The following is a 20,081-nucleotide window of genomic DNA, read 5'->3' on the forward strand; positions in this document are numbered from 1 at the left end:
AAAATCGTCGGGCCAGTCTATACGATGCGAAGCTGTTATTGTGAAGAGCTTGTGAGGAAATGAAAGCATTTGGAAAGGAAGTATGCGCGGGAGAAGCTGTGTCGTCAACTAAGCTAAGCTAAGCTAAGCTAACTAGCCGACCATGTGTGCCGTGGACTCCAAAGTCGTGTCAAAAAAGAACAAGTGAAAATGTTCTTGAAGGATTGAAGGAGCGCCGAAGCTGGCGAACAAGCACAGGTTGGCAAGTCAAGCGTGTTAAACGTCAACTTTAAACACGGCAACTGCCTGAAGCGTCAACTTCTCTGCGTGTGTTTCTTACTCAGTTCAACATGAAACAAGATGAGACGAGTTGCGCTCGTCTTCTTTTATTCTTCGCGTTCTTAAACTTAGGGAGCAAAACAAAGCTGCGAAAATTCGCTTTTCAGTCTTTACAAGAAGCAGACGTAACACGTGGTGGCGCTCTTTCACGGCCGACAAGCCGGACAAAAGTCAACAAGATGCAAAAATACGTACATTTAAAAATCCATTAACAGAAGAGTTTTTGTTGAGGAGTATGATCGCCATTTTGACATGGAATTGTCAATAAAACACAAAATATTCTTCGCTAAGTGGGGAGAAAGCATCCAGAACGCGTCTGGGTCCAATTGGGTCTCCAAAAGAAAATCGTGTCATGAATTGTATGCGCTCAACTTTCCCCGTTGATGTGAAATGAAATCCTCTTTGGCTGCTGCTGCTGATGATGATGATGATGATGGTGATGAAGAAGAGCGTCCATCTTGAGTGCGAGGAGATGCTCGACAGGGACGCTCGCCTTGATGACTTCCTGTCCCGCGTCGCCGCGGAGACGCGAGAGATCCAAGAGTTGGAGCAGCAGCTGACAGACGGTGAGCGCAAGCGTCGACCGGTTGCTCACCTTCTCCTCGTCCTCATCCCCGTCCTTGTCCTCGTCCTCTTCCTCCTCCTTGTCTTTGTCCTCTTCTTCATCCGCGTCCTTGTCCTCCTCCTCTTCCTCCTCCTTGTCTTTGTCCTCTTCTTCATCCGCGTCCTTGTCCTTGTCCTCATCCTCTTCCTAGTCCTCGTCTTCGTCTTCGTCCTCATCCACGTCCTCGTCCTCCTCCTCATCCGCGTCCTTGTCCTCTTCCTAGTCCTCGTCCTCGTCCACGTCCTCGCCCTCTTCCTCGTCCTCCTCGTCCTCATTCTCGTCCGCGTCTTCCTCCTCGTCCTCCTTCTCGTCCTCGTTATCGTCCTCGTCCGCGTCCTCCTTCTCATCCTCGTCCTACTCCTCGTCCTCGTCCTCTCCTGCGCACCTTCTCCTTGTCCTCGTCCTCATCCGCGTCCTTGTCCTCGTCCTCTTCCTAGTCCTCGTCTTCGTCCTCATCCTCGTCCTCGTCCTCCTCCTCTTCCTCCTCCTTGTCTTTGTCCTCTTCTTCATCCGCGTCCTTGTCCTCCTCCTCTTCCTCCTCCTTGTCTTTGTCCTCTTCTTCATCCGCGTCCTTGTCCTTGTCCTCATCCTCTTCCTAGTCCTCGTCTTCGTCTTCGTCCTCATCCACGTCCTCGTCCTCCTCCTCATCCGCGTCCTTGTCCTCTTCCTAGTCCTCGTCCACGTCCTCGCCCTCTTCCTCGTCCTCCTCGTCCTCGTTCTCGTCCGCGTCTTCCTCCTCGTCCTCCTTCTCGTCCTCGTTATCGTCCTCGTCCGCGTCCTCCTTCTCATCCTCGTCCTACTCCTCGTCCTCGTCCTCTCCTGCGCACCTTCTCCTTGTCCTCGTCCTCATCCGCGTCCTTGTCCTCGTCCTCTTCCTAGTCCTCGTCTTCGTCCTCATCCTCGTCCTCGTCCTCCTCCTCTTCCTCCTCCTTGTCTTTGTCCTCTTCTTCATCCGCGTCCTTGTCCTTGTCCTCATCCTCTTCCTAGTCTTCGTCTTCGTCCTCATCCACGTCCTCGTCCTCCTCCTCATCCGCGTCCTTGTCCTCTTCCTAGTCCTCGTCCTCGTCCACGTCCTCGCCCTCTTCCTCGTCCTCCTCGTCCTCGTTCTCGTCCGCGTCTTCCTCCTCGTCCTCCTTCTCGTCCTCGTTATCGTCCTCGTCCGCGTCCTCCTTCTCATCCTCGTCCTACTCCTCGTCCTCGTCCTCGTCCTCTCCTGCTCACCTTCTCCTTGTCCTCGTCCTCATCCGCGTCCTTGTCCTCGTCCTCTTCCTAGTCCTCGTCTTCGTCCTCATCCTCGTCCTCGTCCTCATCCGCGTCCTTGTCCTCGTCCTCTTCCTAGTCCTCGTCTTCGTCCTCATCCACGTCCTCGTCCTCTTCCTCCTCCTTGTCCTTGTCCTCTTCTTCATCCGCGTCCTTGTCCTTGTCCTCATCCTCTTCCTAGTCCTCGTCTTCGTCCTCATCCACGTCCTCGTCCTCCTCCTCATCCGCGTCCTTGTCCTCTTCCTAGTCCTCGTCCACGTCCTCGCCCTCTTCCTCGTCCTCCTCGTCCTCCTCGTCCTCGCCCGCTCACCTTCTCCTCCTTGTCCTCGTCCTTGTCCTCGTCCTCGTTCTCGTTCTCGTTCTCGTTCTCGTTCTCGTTCTCCTCCTCCTCCTCTTCCTCATTCTCGTTCTTGTCCTCGTCTTCGTCCTCCTCCTCGTTCTTGTCATCGGCCTCTTCCTCGTTCTTGTCCTCGTCCTCCTTCTCGTCCTCGTTATCGTCCTCGTCCGCATCCTCCTTCTCGTCCTCCTCCTCGTCCTCCTCCTCGTCCTCCTCCTCGTCCTCCTCGTCCTCGCCCGCTCACCTTCTCCTCCTTGTCCTCGTCCTTGTCCTCGTCCTCGTTCTCGTCCTCGTCCTCGTCCTCGTTCTCGTTCTCGTTCTCTTCCTCGTCTTCGTCCTCCTCCTCGTCCTTGTTCTCGTTCTCGTTCTCCTCCTCTTCCTCATTCTCGTTCTTGTCCTCGTCCTCGTCTTCGTCCTCCTCCTCGTTCTTGTCATCGGCCTCTTCCTCGTTCTTGTCCTCGTCCTCCTTCTCGTCCTCGTTATCGTCCTCGTCCGCGTCCTCCTTCTCGTCCTCCTCCTCGTCCTCCTCGTCCTCGCCCGCTCACCTTCTCCTCCTCGTCCTCGTCCTTGTCCTCATCCTCGTCCTCGTTCTCGTTCTCGTCCTCTTCCTCGTCTTCGTCCCCCTCCTCGTCCTTGTCCTCGTCCTTGTTCTCGTTCTCGTCCTCGTCCTTGTCCTTGTTCTAGTCCTCATTCTCGTTCTCCTCCTCTTCCTCATTCTCGTTCTTGTCCTTGTCCTCGTCTTCGTCCTCCTCCTCATCCTCCTCGTCCTCGCCCGCTCACCTTCACGTCCTCGTCCTCGTCCTTGTCCTCGTCCTCATCCTCGTCCTCATCCTCGTCCTCGTTCTCGTTCTCGTCCTCTTCCTCGTCTTCGTCCCCCTCCTCGCCCTCGTTCTCGTTCTCCTCCTCTTCCTCGTTCTCGTTCTTGTCCTCCTCCTCCTTCTCGTCCTCGTTATCGTCCTCGTCCGCGTCCTCCTTCTCGTCCTCGTTCTCGTTCTCCTCCTCGTCCTCTTCCTCTTCTTCGTCCTCGTCTTCGTCCTCCTCCTCGTTCTCATCCTCGACTCCTCCTCTTCCTCGTCCTCGTTCTTGCCCTCGTCCTCGTCTGCGTCCTCCTCATTCTCGTCCTCGTTCTTTTCCTCGTCCTCGTCCACGTTCTCGTCCTCGTCCTCGTCTTCGTCCTCCTCCTCGTCCTCGTCCTTGTCCTCGTTCACGTTCTCCTCCTCTTCCTCGTTCTTGTCATCGTCATCGGCCTCTTCCTCATTCTCGTCCTCGTCCTCGTTCTCCTCCTCGTTCTTGTCCTCGTCCTCATCCTCGTTATCATCCTCGTTATCGTCCTCTTCCTCTTCCTCTTCCTCGTCCTCCTCTTCGTCCTCGTCCTCGTTCTCGTCCATGTTCTCATCCTCGTTCTTGTTCTCCTCCTCTTCCTCGTTCTTGTCCTCGTTCTTGTCCTCGTCATCGGCCTCTTCCTCGTTCTCGTTCTTGTCCTCGTCCTCATCCTCGTTATCGTCCTCGTCCTTTTCGTCCTTATCCTCCTCATGAGCACGTCTCTTCTCGTGTGGCCTTCAGGGCAGATTTTGGCCAAGGATCTCCTGCAGAAGGACTTGGCGGGAATCCTCGCTGGACTTGAGGAGTATCTTGGAGGACTTTGTCTCAAGGTGCCACTTCCCCAAACTCCAAAATGGCAAATGCGGGCGGGCAGGGCTCAGGGACCGAAGCAGGCTACCAATTTGCACAAATTGCTTGCTTGCTTCAAACCGGCTTGTCATGCTCATCTGCATTTGAGCGTTAAACTGTCACAGAAGACATTTCAACAGTCGATATTTCAAAGGCAGCGTGTTGATGCAAAGCACACGTTCGCTAGCTTAATGCTAACAAAAAAAAGGCGCTAGCGTCATTAGCATGTCGTCACGTTCCGCTCGCTCTCCCTTCAGGTGGCCCACCTGCAGGCTGAGAATGAAAGTCTTCAGCGCCACCTGGAGGACGCTGAGAGACACCGCAGGAGGCTGGAGGACGAGGCCCGCGCTCACGCTCAGGTGACCTTTGACCCCACCTACCTAATTTACGCAATTGTTTTCATGTTTGACGGCACACGTTCGTTAGGAGGCGGCGCTCCGGCAGGCGGCGCTTCGGACGGAGGCCCGGCTGCTGAAAAGCCAGAAGGCGGGGCTGGAGGCGGAGCTGAGGGAGCTGAGGGAGGAGCTGGCACCGAGACGGGTGAGAGCGCATGGAAAGGCCAGCGTGTCACTTCCTGTGTGTTGATGAGGTCACATGATGTCAAACCCAGCGGAGCAGAAGCGGCGTGGAGCAAAACCCGCAGCAGCTGGACCGCCACCGGCGAGCCCAACTGGAGGATGGCGTGAGCTCATACCGCCGACTTGGACAAAAATCTGCCAAGGACCGCCAGCGTGTAACGCAACTGGAGGAAGACGTGAACCGATACCGCCAACGTGAAGGTGACGGCAAGCGCGCCGTCCAGACGGAATCTCAGGCCGCGGCGCTCGCCCTCAGTGGTGGGACGTCTGCAGGGGGCGGGGCTCGCTGTCCGTCGCGGGGCGCCAGCGGCAAAGCGCCACACCGCGCCAACGGGTAACACATACACAAACGTATGCAAGCATGTGTGTGTGTAAGTCTGTGTGTGTATTTGTGTGTGTGTGTGTGTAGGAGTGTGTTGCATTTGTGTGCGGAGGTGGCGTGCGTGGAGCGAACCCTCCACAAGAGACGAGCGGAACTTCGCGAGGCCGACCGGCGATTGATGCACGCGCGCCAGTGTTTCCATAGCAACCAGGTGAACACGCAGGACAGGACAGGACAGGACAGGACAGGACAAGTCAAAGTCTTGTTTGTCTTTCAGGCCGCGTCCCAACACAGCGCCACCAACCTCAAGCGGATGGAAGTGCGCCTCAGGTCAATAAATGCAAGCTTTCTTTTCTTTTTACAACAAACAACACATTTCTTTACTTTCAACACAAGCATTTTTAACACTATTTGACACGAGGGCTGAACAATATCGCAACAAAAAATACATCAATATCATCAAATATTTTTGACACTATTGTCATCACTGTTTTCATTCTTATTTGTTAACAATATGTTACAGCTTATTAAGCATGTTTGAAAAAATATTAACAGCCTTTAAATGTGATTTTAAAAAAAATTTCAGGACCTTATTTCAGACTTTTTTGTGTGTCTTCATTTTCAACCCTTTCAAACACATCAGAGTCCTGCAGGATGAGGAGGCGGAGCTTGGAAAGAGGACAAGGGTGGAGCATCAGCGGCTGAGGCCAGTGGAGGCGGTGCTAAGGGGGAGAGAGGCGGAGTCCCGAGAACTCGGCGCCACTGGTCACATGGCTGCGCACGAGTGTCAATCAGTGGACAAATTTTGGCACCACAAAATGGCAGCCACAACAACAAAACAAAGTCAAAGTGGTTAAGAAGCGGATGAATTTCTTAACGTAAATCTGTGGAGGGAACGAAAGGTCAGCCTGATGAAAAACAAGAACTCATCGCTAAAGATGGATGGGAAAAAATAATAAAAAAAGATGGATGGGAAAAAATAAAAATAAAAGATGGATGGGAAAAGATATCAGTCTTGTTCAAATGTATATGTAAGCTGAGAAATCTCTTTTTTCCCACAGTGAACATCTTCTGGAAGACACATTGCTGTTTTGAATCGGTTATAAACTGGAAATTAGAGGGGGGGAATAAACAATTGGCTTTTATTTTGAAAATGTGAAAAAATAAAAAGGTAGTTGCAGCGATGAGCACTTTCAAGTTGGAATTGCTCAAAAAAGTGTGAAAATGAGAGAAAAAAGCAAACCACATCAAATGTGGGCTTTTATTTTGAAATCAATTGTGGTAGTGCTGAGTAGTTTAAAGTTGGAAAAGTTTGAAAATGGAGAGAAAAAAAATAATTTGAAATTCGGAATAAAAAAATTGTGCTGACCAAAATTTCGAGTCGGAAGAAATACTCGAGTCATTTTCAGCAGGAATAAGCAGAGGCGGGCATTCCATCAATGTCGGTGAAAGTCCATCAGCCCGTCACTGACGGACGGCCATTTTGCTGACGATTGACAGGAAACTTCAAAAAACGGGCAAACTGACAGAAGGGAGGGGGGGGGGGGTCATCTGTCGACGGACACGCCCACTTCTGTTGTGTCTCCCAGCAGAATCGGAAATAACAGCGTTAACGGCACCGCAATCATCTTATGAATAAACAGGCTGCAATTAATCACGCCATTAGAATACGATGACTTTAGCCAGACTCGCCGAACGATTATCTTCCACATCATGATGAGCGAGGAACACGGGTGCGAGCTCCTTGTTGCTTGTGCGCTCCACAGTCCTGCTTGCCTTCAGACACAATCTTGCTCAAAACGCTGGATTGAAAATGACATCATCAGGTCACGGCCAATCACGGCTCAGCTTGTGAACGTCACATGGAAAATAAGTCAAGCGAGGCAAAATCAGAACTTATTTTGCTGAAAATGTCAAAATAAATCAAGTGGACTTGTTTGAAGGCGTCACAAAAAAAAATTGTTTTATTTTGAAACAAGACGAGCTGAAGAGTTTCAAGATGGAACAATTTGAATCCCACTTTTGTGTTCTTTTTTGGAAGCTTTGTCTGAACTTTTTGCCGCTCTTTTTCTGCTTTTCTTCTTCTGTGTTGCCGCTCGGACGGCAGCCAGATGTCAGGACGGCGGCGGCGGCGCTGACAAGGAAGCGGCCGGCGCTCAACGCAAACTTGCCCTTTTGACTGCCACATCATGACAAACTTATTTCGAAAGTGGCAAGAAGAGACGGAAGTGCACGCTGTCGTCATGACAACGGCTCATGTCCAATGGGATGGGCTCTTGTCGGTCGCCGTGGTTACTGTTGCTAGCAAACTCGCAACTTCGGGAGCGCAACAGCTCGCGTCCACCTGCTCAAGCGCATGCTGACACACGCACACACACGCACGCACGCACACACACACACACTAATGTTAGTATCACGTGATACACGCACTCACCTGTTGTGTCAAATTAAAAACGCACACGTCCAAACACACATTACTTCTGTGCTTTAAAACACACACTAAAAAATGGTGTAGCAATAGACACACAATTTTGTGTAGAGCTAAACACACACACGTGTTGTGTCGTTATGCACTCACAAGTTGTGTCAAATGAAACACGCACACACATGAATCCTAAGCAAAGACAGACAGACATGCGGCGGCGCCACCTGCAGGCGGTGGTGGGCGGCAGCGTCCAGCAGGCCGAGGCAGCGCGCGACCCGGCGGCTCAGCTGGCGGGCGACGTCGGGGCGGGGGCGTGGCTCGGACCACACGTCCACCAGCAGGCGCAGCAGGCACGCCAGCCACATGCTAACGCTATATGCTAACCTGCAACAGATGCGGCCATTTCCCGCCTTCAGTCACCAGCAGCAAAACAGCAACACTCACTTTTGTTTTCCTTTTTCTTTTTGAGCACTTGAAAGCATTATTTGTTGGTATTTTTATTGAAGACATTTGAAAGCAACATCCTTTTTTTTTCTTTTTTAAATTTTAAAAGACTTTTGAAGCATCCTTCCTGTTACCAATGTCCAACATGAAACACTAATGTCGACTAGTGGCAGAAAATGACCACAACAAAAATCGGATTCAATGTTTCACGCGCCTTTGAGTGACATTTGACAACTTTACAGGAGGAAACTTGTATATATTTTTTTATTAAAGAATTTAAACTGAAATTCAACAAAATGTGCCAAATCTAATATTGGGGTCTATGGAACTGAGCGAAAAAAGAAAAGCAGCACGTTGCGTCCACTTCCGTTTATCACATGATTTTATTTTTATTTTTTTACTTGTTAAAAAACCATTCCGGCACAAAGCGCCCGAACACGAAGTGCCTCCGAGCTGCAAATGTCTGGTCTGTCCGCATCCCGCATAGTTTATGCTGCAGTCTGCTGGCGAGATGGGAGGAGCAAGATGGCCGCCCGACGGCTTCAACGACGCGTGCGTGCGTGGGCCGTCCTGTCTTCTATTCAGATCGCCGCTCATAAGCATTTGGAAGGAACTTTGGTTGAATGTAAATCCATGCTCACATTTTCAAAACTTTTTTTTGTAGTCTTCGCTTTTTGACCGAGCATGTCCTCATTTTGTGTCATTTTCTTTGAACTTTAAGTTTTATTGCTTGACTGATTTTGATTCCATATACAGAACTTTGTACGCAACGATGGTTGTGCTTTATAAATAAAGTTGAGTTCAACATTTTAAGCCACTGACAGCTCGAATATAGAAGCAGTATTATGCATATGTAATAGTGCCTAATATATATGTATATGCACGACGTGGACATGAAATGAAGTCGCATGAACGAAAAGAACCTGAAATGAGATTTGCGGAAAGCGGCCGAAACGTGAGCGACGTGCGTGCACGAGACGACGACGTTACCGTGGCCACGCCCCCGTCAACATTTGCTGCAGGGCTTGCAGCGTCCACATCCTGGTCAACTCTTCGGGGGCGTCGCTGACCTCCAGGTAGGCGGGAACAACGCGACTCAGACCAGCAAGGTGGCGACACGCGCGCACGCCCATCCTCAACGCACACACGGCGGGAAAGCGCACATGTTGACATCAGCTGCTTTTTTTTTTTTAACGCAAAGTCCTGATTGTGTAACACGCACGCACCTTTGCAGGTAAGCCGGCAGCGCCTGCGCGTAGACTCTCCTGAGCGCCACCTTGTGTTCAGCCTCCATGCGGACGAGGAGCAGACGCAGCACGTCGTCGTGACGACGCGGGACCGGGAAAGGCGCGGCCGCCGGTGGGGGCGCGGCCGCCGGTGGGGGCGTGGCCGCCGAGGGGGGGCTTTCCAAAACGGCCAGCAGGTCCAACATGCAAGCCAACGCCAGCTACGGCGCAGCCGGCGTATCGGTCAGGCGCGTTGCCGTGGCAACGTTGCCGTGGCAACGTCGGCGTGCGTCTTACCTGGATGACGTCGGCGTCGGAGTGGTGCAGACGTTTGGACAGCCCCTCGTACATCACCTCGGCCCGCCTCAACGCACGCAACTCGCTGGCAGCCTAAACGCACGCACACACAAAATGAAAGCACGTCATGTTTGCGTGTGTGTCACGCGTGTGTGTGCGTCCTACGCGCTGACCGTGTTGTTGACAATGTGATGCAGGCATCGAATTCCCAGCATGCACTTGTGCGCCTCGTGGTGGTCGCAGAGGAGGAGGGCGGGGCCCAGGAGGCGGGGCAACAAAGGGGCCAGGAAGGGGCGCCGCACCTGCGCCGCAATCACATCACTCAGGTGACCCGCAGCCCACAACCGGCGCGTCTCGCTCCGCGTCGCACCTGCAGGAGCGTCCACGAGAAGGCCGAGTCCGCCTGCTCCGCCTGCTCCGCCTGCTCGCACCGCTGCCGCGCCTCCCTAAAAGGCGCGCGCACACACGCACGGCAGAAAGGCTTTGTCGGAGGTCCGAGGCGAGGTCGGGCGGGCGCGCTCACCTGCCGAGTCCGGGCCGCAGGACGTCCAGGACCGCCTCCAGGATGCCCGGCTGGTCCTCGGGCCCGCCTCCCGTCAGCATGTGGGCGGAGTCTCGCCAGCCTCCCGCCGCCAGCAACTGCGACCGCAGACCGCCGGACGCTTGCGTCCACGCCGGGCTCGTACCTGCGCCCTCCTGCAAGGGAGGCGTTATTGAATGGATGAATTTGAATTTTTATTTTATTTTTTTTACGTGTGTTTTTATGGCTTTTTTTGACTATTTGTGTGCAGACATGTCAATTTTCCGTGTGTGTTTGCGCTCACCTGCGTGTGCGTGACGGCGAACACGCACACATGCGGTGCCACGGCCAGCGTCAGGGCCCCGGCGCCCCGCTCCGGGCCCGCCGCCTGCAGTTTGGCCAGCAGGGCTCGCAGGGCGGCGGCCACGTCGGCCACCGAGCGTTCGCGCGGCGGAAGAGCGGCGCGACCAATCAGAGCGCAGACCACCGAGACGTAGGCCGCCTCCTGCCGGGAGCCCAGCAGCCAATGCGGGTGGGCCGCTCGGAAGAGCCGGCCCACCCGCTCCGCCGGGAGGATCGGGTCCGGGGCTCGGGCCAGCAGGCGGCGCCGCAGCTCGGGCAGAAGCGCCGCTACAGGCGGCCAGGACAGAGAGGGGAGGGGCTGCTCGTCATCGTCGTCCAGCTGGAGCTCGTCAAGGAAGTGTGAAATGTCCGTCATGGCCGCCTGGCACAGAAACGACACTTTGGTTTGACTTGAACATCCTTTTGGATTTTCCTTACTTGGTGTCTGTTTCCCACAGATTTAAATAAGCCTTTAATTGTGATTAATCAATATTCCAAAATTCATTTGACAGCTCTAACAATAATCTACTAATTTAATATTATTATTAATATCTAACGATCAAATTTTTAAAACAATATAGAATATATATTTTTTTTAAATATCATTTTACAAATCAATTGACAAATCAGACTTAAAAAAAAAATCCCAGCCCTGCTACTTGGGTGGTCCGCCCAAGTATTAACATGATGTGGGAAACACTTGTGTGTATATAAATATGAGAGAGAGAGAGAGAGAGAGATTTAGTATTTACTGTGGAGTGGAGTAGATATTAAAACACTTAATGGCCAAACTGAATTCGACATCTTTTTATTCTATCATTATAAGTACGAACGTAAGAAAAGAAAAAAAACACGTTTTTCACATCATAAACAAAGCACAGAAATAAAAGTTGCTTTTAAAATGTGCCTCTTTGAGCACACCAGGTCGTCATCAAACGCGTGCCGGTGACGTACATTTGTGTCCTGCTTACCTTTTTACATGATGATGGAGGAGGTCATCGTTTTTTGATGAAGGGGAGAAAAGAAAAGAAGTCACAAAAGAGAAGTGCGGACACTTCCGCTTTGGGTTCGTTCGTCTGCCTAAGATTCCCCCCCGGAAACAAAAACATATCCGTCACAAATGTTCCGAGGACCAAAGTAGCGTCTTTTGGGAATCCTTTCAAATTCGGAAAACTGCTCCGCCGTGTGTTTTCAAATGAAGCTCAAGTGCTTTTGACAAACATGGGCACCGATTTCATGACTTTTATTAAGATACAAGACGACGGACGGACAGATGGATAGATAATAGATTCATCTTCAGATCGGCAAACACTGTGATAATACAAATAAAACGGGAATTTAAAAAAGAAAAGAAAAAAAGGATGACGTTGAATGCATGATCATATCCGGGCTGTGGTCTGCATTCAATACATTCGTGACATGTAATCAATAAAAAGACTCGAAATTCAACTGGAATTTCGAGTCTCAAAGTAGCTGGATGGAGGATGAGAATCGAGAGCGACGCGCTCGTCGCCGCCTTTTTCTTCTTCTTGGCTGTGAAAAGTTGAATCCAAGTCATGCGAGGTTTGCAAACGATCTCGTCACTTGCAACTGACACAATCGGACAAAGTTGCTTGTGACCTTTGCACTTTGAGTGGCCGCAGCGAGCAGGAAGACAAAAACGAGGCCGCGCAGCTTCCGGCGAGATGAAGAAGTTCACGTCAACACGTGACGAGGAATTTCGTGACCTTGTCCACTTTCTACATGTTGAGCATCTTGCGTCTTCAAATCTGTGCAAATGTTCAAACTGACTGGCAGCCTGAAAGAGTTTTTGTCTTGAAAAGTGAACCCCGACTGTCAGGACAAGTTGGCTCGATATTATTTATTTACTTGACGCCAACTAAACAATGAGATTCATTTTTCAAACATCATTTCCAGTTGAATACATTTTGTAGAAACTTTATTTGGAGCTATGCCGCCATTGTTATTTACTTTTTTGAATTGCTTTATTTAACTAATTGAAATCAAAAGCCAAACATGGCAAACATCAAGCAAACGTGAATCATCATCACAGTATGCAACAAAGTCACAATAACAGTAAAGGAAAAGAAGAAAAAAAATGCCAGGGGTGTTAAACTAAGAAATATTAAAAGCATTCAAATGACAACACAAAAAGAAAGTCTTGATAGCCTTCTTATTTTTGGAAGTAAAGATGGACTGTAAATACGCATTCATCTCTTTCAAAAACAGAAAAAAATAGGTTTCGACTTTACACATTTAAAACTTAGCAAGAGAAATGAAAAGATGAATCAAATCATATTCTTTTTCAAAACAAATTGTCATAGTTCAAAAAGCCCCCCAAAAACATTCGGTAAGGAAAACTCAAAAGGACAAAAGTTATTGTCCAAAAGAAATTTGCAAAAGTCTTGCAAACATAACATTTCCAAAGCAGATGCACAAGACTTGCCATCGTTATTTCCGAGTGCGTAGCGACGCGGAACGGCGGCTGGCTTTTTGCCGAGCCGTGTGAAACCAATAGAAAGAAAGAAAGTTCCGCTTTTGTAGCGTTCCTAAACTCGATCAACGACGACAGCACGTCACGGCTTTTTTCGTCTTTTTTTCCTTCCACGCCATTTTTGGAGGATTTTTGCACATCATCATCATCATCATCATCATCATCATCATCACATTCACTTCTGACGTTTGTTCACATCACAAATAGAAGTTTGAATCGCGCTTTCTGCTTGGCAAATAAATGCACAAACACATTTTCAACAATTTATTGATCGGATAAGACAATGGATATTGATACGTGGATCAATATTCTGGAACATTCCCACAAGGTTTCAATTTCTGGTGTAATGCCGCTTGTGAGGAATAAAAAAGTGGTTGAGAAAATGGATGGATGGATTGCTCGTGATTATTGATGATGTCACACGCAATCAATCGTCAAGAGCACAAAAACATTTTGTTGTCCTGTTTGGCAATTTGGCTGCAAACAAACAAACAAAAACAAACAAGTTGAGCTCCACTTGAATGCAACAACAAGTTTGCAATCTTTGGAAATTGTTTTTTCAAATTCAATTGACCAAGCAATGACATGCGTGTGTGTGCGCGCGCGCGCGTCAGTGTTCGTGCGCGTGTGTTTGTATGGTGAGTTGTTTGTCCAAAGCCTCAAACACACACTGAGAGTCCTGATCGGCATCCACGTGCACGCCATCTGGAAACACACACTACACACGCGCACGTGCCAGCGTCATGTCACGATTGAACACATCGATCCATCACTCGCGCGCGTGCGCGTACCTGCAGGCCAGCGGTGTGCGTCCTGTACACACCGAGCGCGTGCGCCACAGCGCGCATGTTGTCGTCGCACTCGCGGAGGTCGCCGGGCACCGCCGCCTGCACGCTGAACAGGAAGTGACGTCACATGAGCACGCAGACAACAAAATCCGACGCCGTGGAGGAAGTGATTATTATTATTAACAAATCCGCAACAATCAGCAGCACGTGCAGAACGAGCTCACATTCCACAAAAGGGCGCCAATCTGCAAGAGTTGCACAGGCCTGAAACCATTCATGACGTCATCATCATTATTCTGAGTCGACTTGATGCCGATCTGTTGTGTCGGGATGTCAGGTGACACGTGACAAGCGTTGCGCTCATGTGACGATATTGAAAGCAACACGTGAGTTGAAAAGGGCAGGCTGGAATGCGTTTGTGCAGTTGCAGCGCCCTCTGCTGGTCACTTTAGTCGTGCACTTGAATTTTCATTCGACAAAGATATGAAAAGTTCCTCCATAAATGTCGCCAGGGCTGCTGGCTATCGATTCTAATTTCCTCAATTGATTCCAGCCATTTGGATTTTATTCCCCGTTCGATCCGATTCACTTTAACTGAATCCGATATTGATTATGATCCACAGCAATTCTTCTTAAATGTCAAGGACAAAACGCCACAAACATTAAATTCGAAATTGCATTTTGCAGAAGCAGAAACTGCTTAAATGATTTAGTGTAAAGCAAACCTTGACATCGCCGTCTTAAAGTGCAATAAGTCCATATTTGGCATTTGCCAAATATGGGCATGAGCCTTTTTACGAATCCGATAAAAGCTGCTTTGAATTCACTGAGTGGCGAACGCTTGCTCATGTAGCGAATTTGGGATTTTCATCAGGATTCGTAAAATGTTCAGACACTTTTTACTGGTGGCAAAACATTTCAAACTATTTTTCACCGTCTGTGAAGATCTTTTGACAGCTTTTACGAACGAACCCTGACCGAAACCCAAATGAGCAAAATTCGCATGCGATTGTGAGACGCAGACAACTTTTCATTTCGGGGTCCGTTTACATTTGCACTTGATTGGCGTGTGAACTGACCTGGGATCAGCCAGGCTGTGCTTCATCGCGCTTCTTTGCAGACAAACGTCGTCCGTCAACTCCAAGAAGAAAACCCTGCCGCGGAAGAGCAAAAAGAGCGTGCGTGCGTGCGTGCGTGCGTGCGGGGGTGCGTGCAGGGGCGCAACTAGCTCCTTTCTGAGGGCTATGCAGACACATGCCATACTTGCCACACCCCCCTCCCCCCCCCCTTTTGTGCCACTGTGCGTGCGTGCGCAACCTGTTGGGCGCGTTGAGAGAGTTGGCGAGATGTTTGGCGTGCTGGAGGTCGCACGGCAGGTGGTGCAGGATCCAACCTCGCTGGCTGCAGTCGGCGCGGTCCAGACGCTCTTCAAAGACTTTCAAGGTCACACTCTCTGGAACTGCGCACACGCACACCTTGTTGACGCTTGCGCGTGTCGTCGTCTTGTCATTGGCGCGACGTCTAAACGCGTTTCCTTTCGCCGCTCTGCGACGTTTCGCATGATTCGTTAGCATCGAGCTAGGAAACGTTCAGTTGGCGAAGGAAATGTTGCGTCTGGCGTGAAGCCGACGTGCGACCCGCCGACGGAACCCAAAAGCCGACGTCGGCCCACGCTGACGTGAGCAAGCTCCGCCCACCTGTCCGATTGTGCTGCAGGTACGTTCGCACTTCTTCTCCCACCGAAGACGGGTCGGCTTCGGCCCAACAGAGGAGGTCACTGCAACACACTAACACGCCGACAAGACATGACAGCGCGAGTGTGCGTGTTTGTGCGCGCGTGCATGCGTACCGTCCACCATCTTGTATTTGTCTGCCAGCATCTTGGCTTGAAGTCTCTTGCCTGAGCCTGGCGGACCCAACAGGAGAACTCGAGGAGTTCGGGAACAACGGCAAGTCCGCAAGAACGCCACCGCTAACAACAAAAAACAAACACACACACACGTGCTGGGTTTACATTTGCAGTGGGGACATCCCATTGACATCATGCATTTCCGAGACCCCAACCAAAAGGCAGCTCAAACCTGAAAGTTTGGACCCTCAAAAAGAGGTTTGGACTGATGGGGACCACCAAAACGTCCCCACAAGCCTGCACGGAAGTGGTTAGCGACGGAAGTGGTTAGCGACGGAAGTGGTTAGCGACGGAAGTGGTTAGCGACGGAAGAGGTTAGCGACGGAAGAGGTTAGCGACGGAAGTGGTTAGCGACGGAAGTGGTTAGCGACGGAAGTGGTTAGCGACGGAAGAGGTTAGCGACGGAAGAGGTTAGCGACGGAAGTGGTTAGCGGCGGAAGTGGTTAGCGACGGAAGTGGTTAGCGACGGAAGAGGTTAGCGACGGAAGTGGCGCTCTCGGAGCCTTTGGATCCACGTTGACTGATAAACGGTGCGAGACCCCTCGGCCGCGTCTGTTTACGATGTGTTATTTCTGAACTTTATCTGAAGACATCCAATTTGTCAAATGTGTTGTTTTAACGACGTGTGCTGTTGACCTTTGGCCAGCTCGCCTTGCAAAAGACATCTTGATCGCATTGGCTTTTCATTTGGTTCAATAAAGTTACTGACTAAAAATAGATTTGCGAAACGTCCGGAACGCAAATCCAACCTTGCTGGTAGACGTCGCTCGGCGGCTGGTCGGCGTCCACCGTCTTGAGGATGTGTCGGTAGGCAGAGGTCATCCCCGTGACCTTGCAGCGGTAACGCTGCAGGTCGGCCCTCAGAGCGGCGTCGCCGGCGGCGGTGGAGGCAGAGGGCCGCTTGTCGGCGCAGCGCGCCGCCACCGCCTCCTCGCAGGGCCGCGCGAACGTCTCGTGGTACACGTCTGAGCGCAGGAAGCCGCGTCAGCTTTTTGCAGCGGGCGGTGCTCGCTGGTGGCGCTCGCTGGCGGCGCTCGCCGGCGTCTGCCGTACCTCCGGTGAGCGGGTCCAGCAGCCTGCCGCGGTGGCGCTCCAGGAGAACGTCTTCGCCGGCGTCCAGCAGAACTGACGGACGGACAGACGGGCAGGCAAGCGAGCGCCGCGTCACTCGTGCAAAAGTGCCGGCAAAAACGAGCGTACAAACGTACCCACGTGCTTGGGGATGACGCCGCCCTGCTGGAGGCTGCGAGCCTGCAGCCGAGTTTGGGGGAGGCCGTCCAGAACCCAACCCTCGAACCCACAAAAAACAATTGGCAACATTCATCAAGAGCTGAAATCCGTCCTCAAGCCTGGCGAGATTTTTTCATTTGTCAAAAGATTTCATTCTTGAAGACGGCGACCAAATAAGAGTCAAATTGGCTGCAGCTGACGTGACGTGCACTCAAATGAAACACACACGCACACACATATATATATATAAACATGCACGGTTTCTTAAATGTGACAAACACACGTTTGGCTTCGACTTTTCCAGAAAATGCACCATTAAAAGTGCAAAATGCAAACGGATACAAATGCAAAAATGTCCTTTGATTTTGTCTTTGCCAAAGAATTTAAAAGGATTTTTTTTAAAAGACCAAATAAAAAAGGAAATGAAATTCCAATGGACTCACGTGAACAAATTGACAATAAAGGGAAAAAAAGTGAATTGAAAACAAAATGGAATGAAAAGGTTCGGAAGCGCTTCCTGCGTGTGCGTTCACGCGTGTTCACGCGTGCGTGCGTACCGTGTTGAAGCAGTCGGAGCGCTTGAGCCTCCCTTGAATGAAATCCACCAGAAGATGGTCGGGCACCTCCTGAGCAAGCAGACAAACTGGGCAGTTGGCGCGCGTTGGCAGGTGGCGCCTGCGCGGGCACGCATACCTGTTGCTCCCGCGCCAGGCGGCGCGCCTGCTCGCCCAGCGCCGATTGCTCGTCCAGGAGCGTTTCCATGGTGACGTGAACGGCTCCCAGCTCGGCGCACAGCCTGCCGGCCTGAAACGCGCCGGAGGTCACGTCAGGTCACCGGACGGACGGATGGACGGGTGCGAGCGAGCGACTCACCAGCGTGGTTTTGCCCACGGCAGGAGGACCCATCAGGACCACCCTGGGAACTGACGCACACGCACAGGAAGGAAGGAAGGAAGGAAGGAAGGAAGGAAGGCAGGAAGGAAGGAAGGAAGGAAGGCAGGAAGGACGGAAGGAAGGAAGGAAGGAAGGAAGGCAGGAAGGAACGAAGGAAGGAAGGAAGGCAGGAAGGAAGGCAGGCAGGCAGGCAGGAAGGAAGGAAGGAAGGAAGGCAGGCAGGAAGGAAGGAAGGAAGGAAGGAAGGAAGGAAGGCAGGAAGGAAGGAAGGAAGGAAGGAAGGAAGGAAGGAAGGAAGGAAGGCAGGAAGGAAGGAAGGAAGGAAGGAAGGAAGGAAGGAAGGAAGGAAGGACGAAAGGCAGGAAGGAAGGAAGGAAGGAAGGAAGGAAGGAAGGAAGGAAGGAAGGAAGGATGGAAGGAAGGATGGAAGGCAGGAAGGAAGGAAGGAAGGAAGGAAGGAAGGAAGGCAGGAAGGCAGGAAGGAAGGTGTCATCTGCTGCTGAAACGTGCGTGCGTGCTTCGAGGAGACCGACCGTGCACGCTGCTGTCCTGCAGCAGAAGCAGAAGGTACGAGATGGGGTCTTGGGGCTGGTCCACCGCCAGGCTGGACACCATACTCTGAAACATTTCAACACCTGCTCATGCTGAAACTGTTGCCCGGTGTGCTCGGGCGTTCCACTGGGTTCCATTTTAGGGCCCCTGCTCTTTTCATTGACGTGCATGTTAGTGTTGATTTTGGTAACCAAAACTACAAAAGAATTGTTCACCCAACCAAAACTGGACTAGACTAAAGAAGCCCTCATTCATAAACAACAACTGGAAGTAAATGAGTTTGCATTTTTGTGGGCTAATCAAGACGAGACAAAAATGTACTTCACGCTGAAAAGTAAAAAAAACATCATATCTTTTTTTAAAGTCAATTATGGTTAGAAGGTAGCATGAATCCAACGGCTAGAACGCGCCAACAATAATGTTAATCTGCAAAAAGTGGATCTCAGTGCGGTCTGACGAGCACACATTTGGAGCGTCTCACCTGCACCAGGTGTATAATGTTGTGCTGGTCGGCATAGATGGACATCTGAGGCGGAACCCGCAGCGGCTGAACGCTCTCCTCCGTCATCACCTTCACCTTGTTCATCATCACCACCAGGAAGAGGAGCAGCAAGAAGCTCCGGAGGACGTCACTCGTCTGAACAAAAGTTGCATTCCTTTGATTGATTGATTGATCGATTGATTGATTGATTGATTGATTGATTGATTGATTGATGGTCAACTTGCGTATGGACAGGTTGCGACTTGCAAGGTGTATTGCATTTATACGAATAGATAGAAAGAAAGAAAAAGCCTCCTGTCATTATGGAGCATTTTGGGGAAGGCCTTGTTTTGTTTGTTTGTTTTCTTGTTGACATTTTTAACATTTATATATATTTTTAAAAAATCGAATTTGTGGAAAAAATTGTTTTTCTATTTTTCTCTTTGTTTTAAAAAAAGTCATATAAATATTCAAAACAAGAACAAAAATTCAATTAAAACTGAAAAAATATCATTATAAACAACCAATTAATATAGATATATGTATTTACAATTTAATTCAAAATTACAATTTAAAATGTTTCATTTCTTGCAGTCCATTCTCGCCAAAATAAAAAAATAAAAATGAGAAATTACTGTAGAGAATGGGCTACAAAACGACCCAATGAAATGAAACCTTTTCCAAGATTTTTTTCATAATTTGTTTTCATTTTGAGGTTGTTTTTCATTGTCTCGGTGAGCGTAAAAGTACCAATAAAGTTAGTTGCACGCGCACACGCACACGCACACGCACACGCACACTTTCCGTGTCCCGCGCTAGCTGCGTCTGCTAGCTTGATTCTTCTGCTAGCTTGATTCTTCTGCTAGCTTGATTCTTCTGCGTCTGCTAGCTTGATTCTTCTGCGTTAGTCCGCTTTCTTTCTTTCGTTCGTTCTTGGGAATTTGCCCGCCTAGACTGTCAGAGAACTGATCTTTTTATAGTCGTAACGTGATACAAAATGAGACATTTGGTCGACGTCATTGACAAAAATAAAACTAAAATGACTCGAGTGGCGGCGAAGCTTTAAGTTGCTTCAGCTTGGCCAGCTAACAGCAGCCGTTCGTCCAAAGTACTGAAGACGCCAAACAAACTGGAAACAAATTCGTCAAATGTGAATTTTGGATTTGACCTGCTAACAAAAGTCCTCTTGCGCTTTTTGCAGTTGTGGGACGCCGTCCTCGTTGTCCCGGCAACGCCGTCATGACGTCACTATCAGACGTGCTCACACCAAGTTGACGACAAAGTTTGCGGGAAAAGAGAATGATTGAATCGTATCCTATATCTTACACGTCATACATCCACTGTGGAACTGAGTGACGAGGTCGTTGCGGCGAAGTGACGGCAGTTGAC

At 50.3% G+C, this 20,081-nt stretch overlaps 3 protein-coding genes across 5 annotated transcripts; 1 reads left to right on the forward strand and 2 right to left on the reverse strand.

The window, feature by feature from the left end:
* The first annotated feature begins 54 nt into the window (after positions 1 to 54).
* Positions 55 to 6,097, forward strand: LOC144049456 (uncharacterized). 3 transcript variants are annotated; one of them, XM_077562405.1, is made up of 9 exons: positions 55 to 237; positions 767 to 884; positions 4,083 to 4,171; positions 4,448 to 4,549; positions 4,617 to 4,730; positions 4,801 to 5,102; positions 5,178 to 5,301; positions 5,368 to 5,420; positions 5,734 to 6,097. In XM_077562405.1, the coding sequence occupies exons 2-9, from the start codon at positions 791 to 793 to the stop codon at positions 5,945 to 5,947; spliced, it is 1,092 nt and encodes a 363-aa protein (XP_077418531.1). In that variant the 5' UTR covers positions 55 to 237; positions 767 to 790; the 3' UTR covers positions 5,948 to 6,097. The 3 variants fall into 3 exon arrangements, with proteins under 3 accessions (XP_077418531.1, XP_077418529.1, XP_077418530.1); XM_077562404.1 differs by having other exon boundaries at positions 56 to 237; positions 764 to 884; XM_077562403.1 differs by having other exon boundaries at positions 55 to 884.
* Positions 6,098 to 6,337: 240 nt separating this feature from the next.
* Positions 6,338 to 11,477, reverse strand: tti2 (TELO2 interacting protein 2). The gene is made up of 10 exons (XM_077562401.1): positions 11,316 to 11,477; positions 10,307 to 10,726; positions 10,006 to 10,178; positions 9,853 to 9,928; positions 9,656 to 9,784; positions 9,483 to 9,575; positions 9,186 to 9,406; positions 8,950 to 9,093; positions 7,740 to 7,899; positions 6,338 to 7,449 (listed from the first exon to the last, which is right to left on the reverse strand). The coding sequence occupies exons 2-10, from the start codon at positions 10,718 to 10,720 to the stop codon at positions 7,345 to 7,347; spliced, it is 1,515 nt and encodes a 504-aa protein (XP_077418527.1). The 5' UTR covers positions 10,721 to 10,726; positions 11,316 to 11,477; the 3' UTR covers positions 6,338 to 7,344.
* Positions 11,478 to 13,089: 1,612 nt separating this feature from the next.
* ak8 (adenylate kinase 8) lies at positions 13,090 to 20,044 on the reverse strand. The gene is made up of 15 exons (XM_077562402.1): positions 19,443 to 20,044; positions 18,693 to 18,848; positions 18,193 to 18,277; positions 17,639 to 17,688; positions 17,459 to 17,569; positions 17,323 to 17,391; positions 16,744 to 16,825; positions 16,589 to 16,660; positions 16,285 to 16,500; positions 15,476 to 15,598; positions 15,324 to 15,413; positions 14,944 to 15,085; positions 14,706 to 14,780; positions 13,630 to 13,732; positions 13,090 to 13,556 (listed from the first exon to the last, which is right to left on the reverse strand). Exons 2-15 carry the CDS (start codon positions 18,798 to 18,800, stop codon positions 13,449 to 13,451), a joined length of 1,434 nt encoding a protein of 477 aa, XP_077418528.1. The 5' UTR covers positions 18,801 to 18,848; positions 19,443 to 20,044; the 3' UTR covers positions 13,090 to 13,448.
* Positions 20,045 to 20,081: the final 37 nt, after the last annotated feature.

The sequence above is a fragment of the Vanacampus margaritifer genome, chromosome 3, assembly GCF_051991255.1.
Source record: "Vanacampus margaritifer isolate UIUO_Vmar chromosome 3, RoL_Vmar_1.0, whole genome shotgun sequence".
NCBI classification, from domain to species: Eukaryota; Metazoa; Chordata; class Actinopteri; order Syngnathiformes; family Syngnathidae; genus Vanacampus; species Vanacampus margaritifer.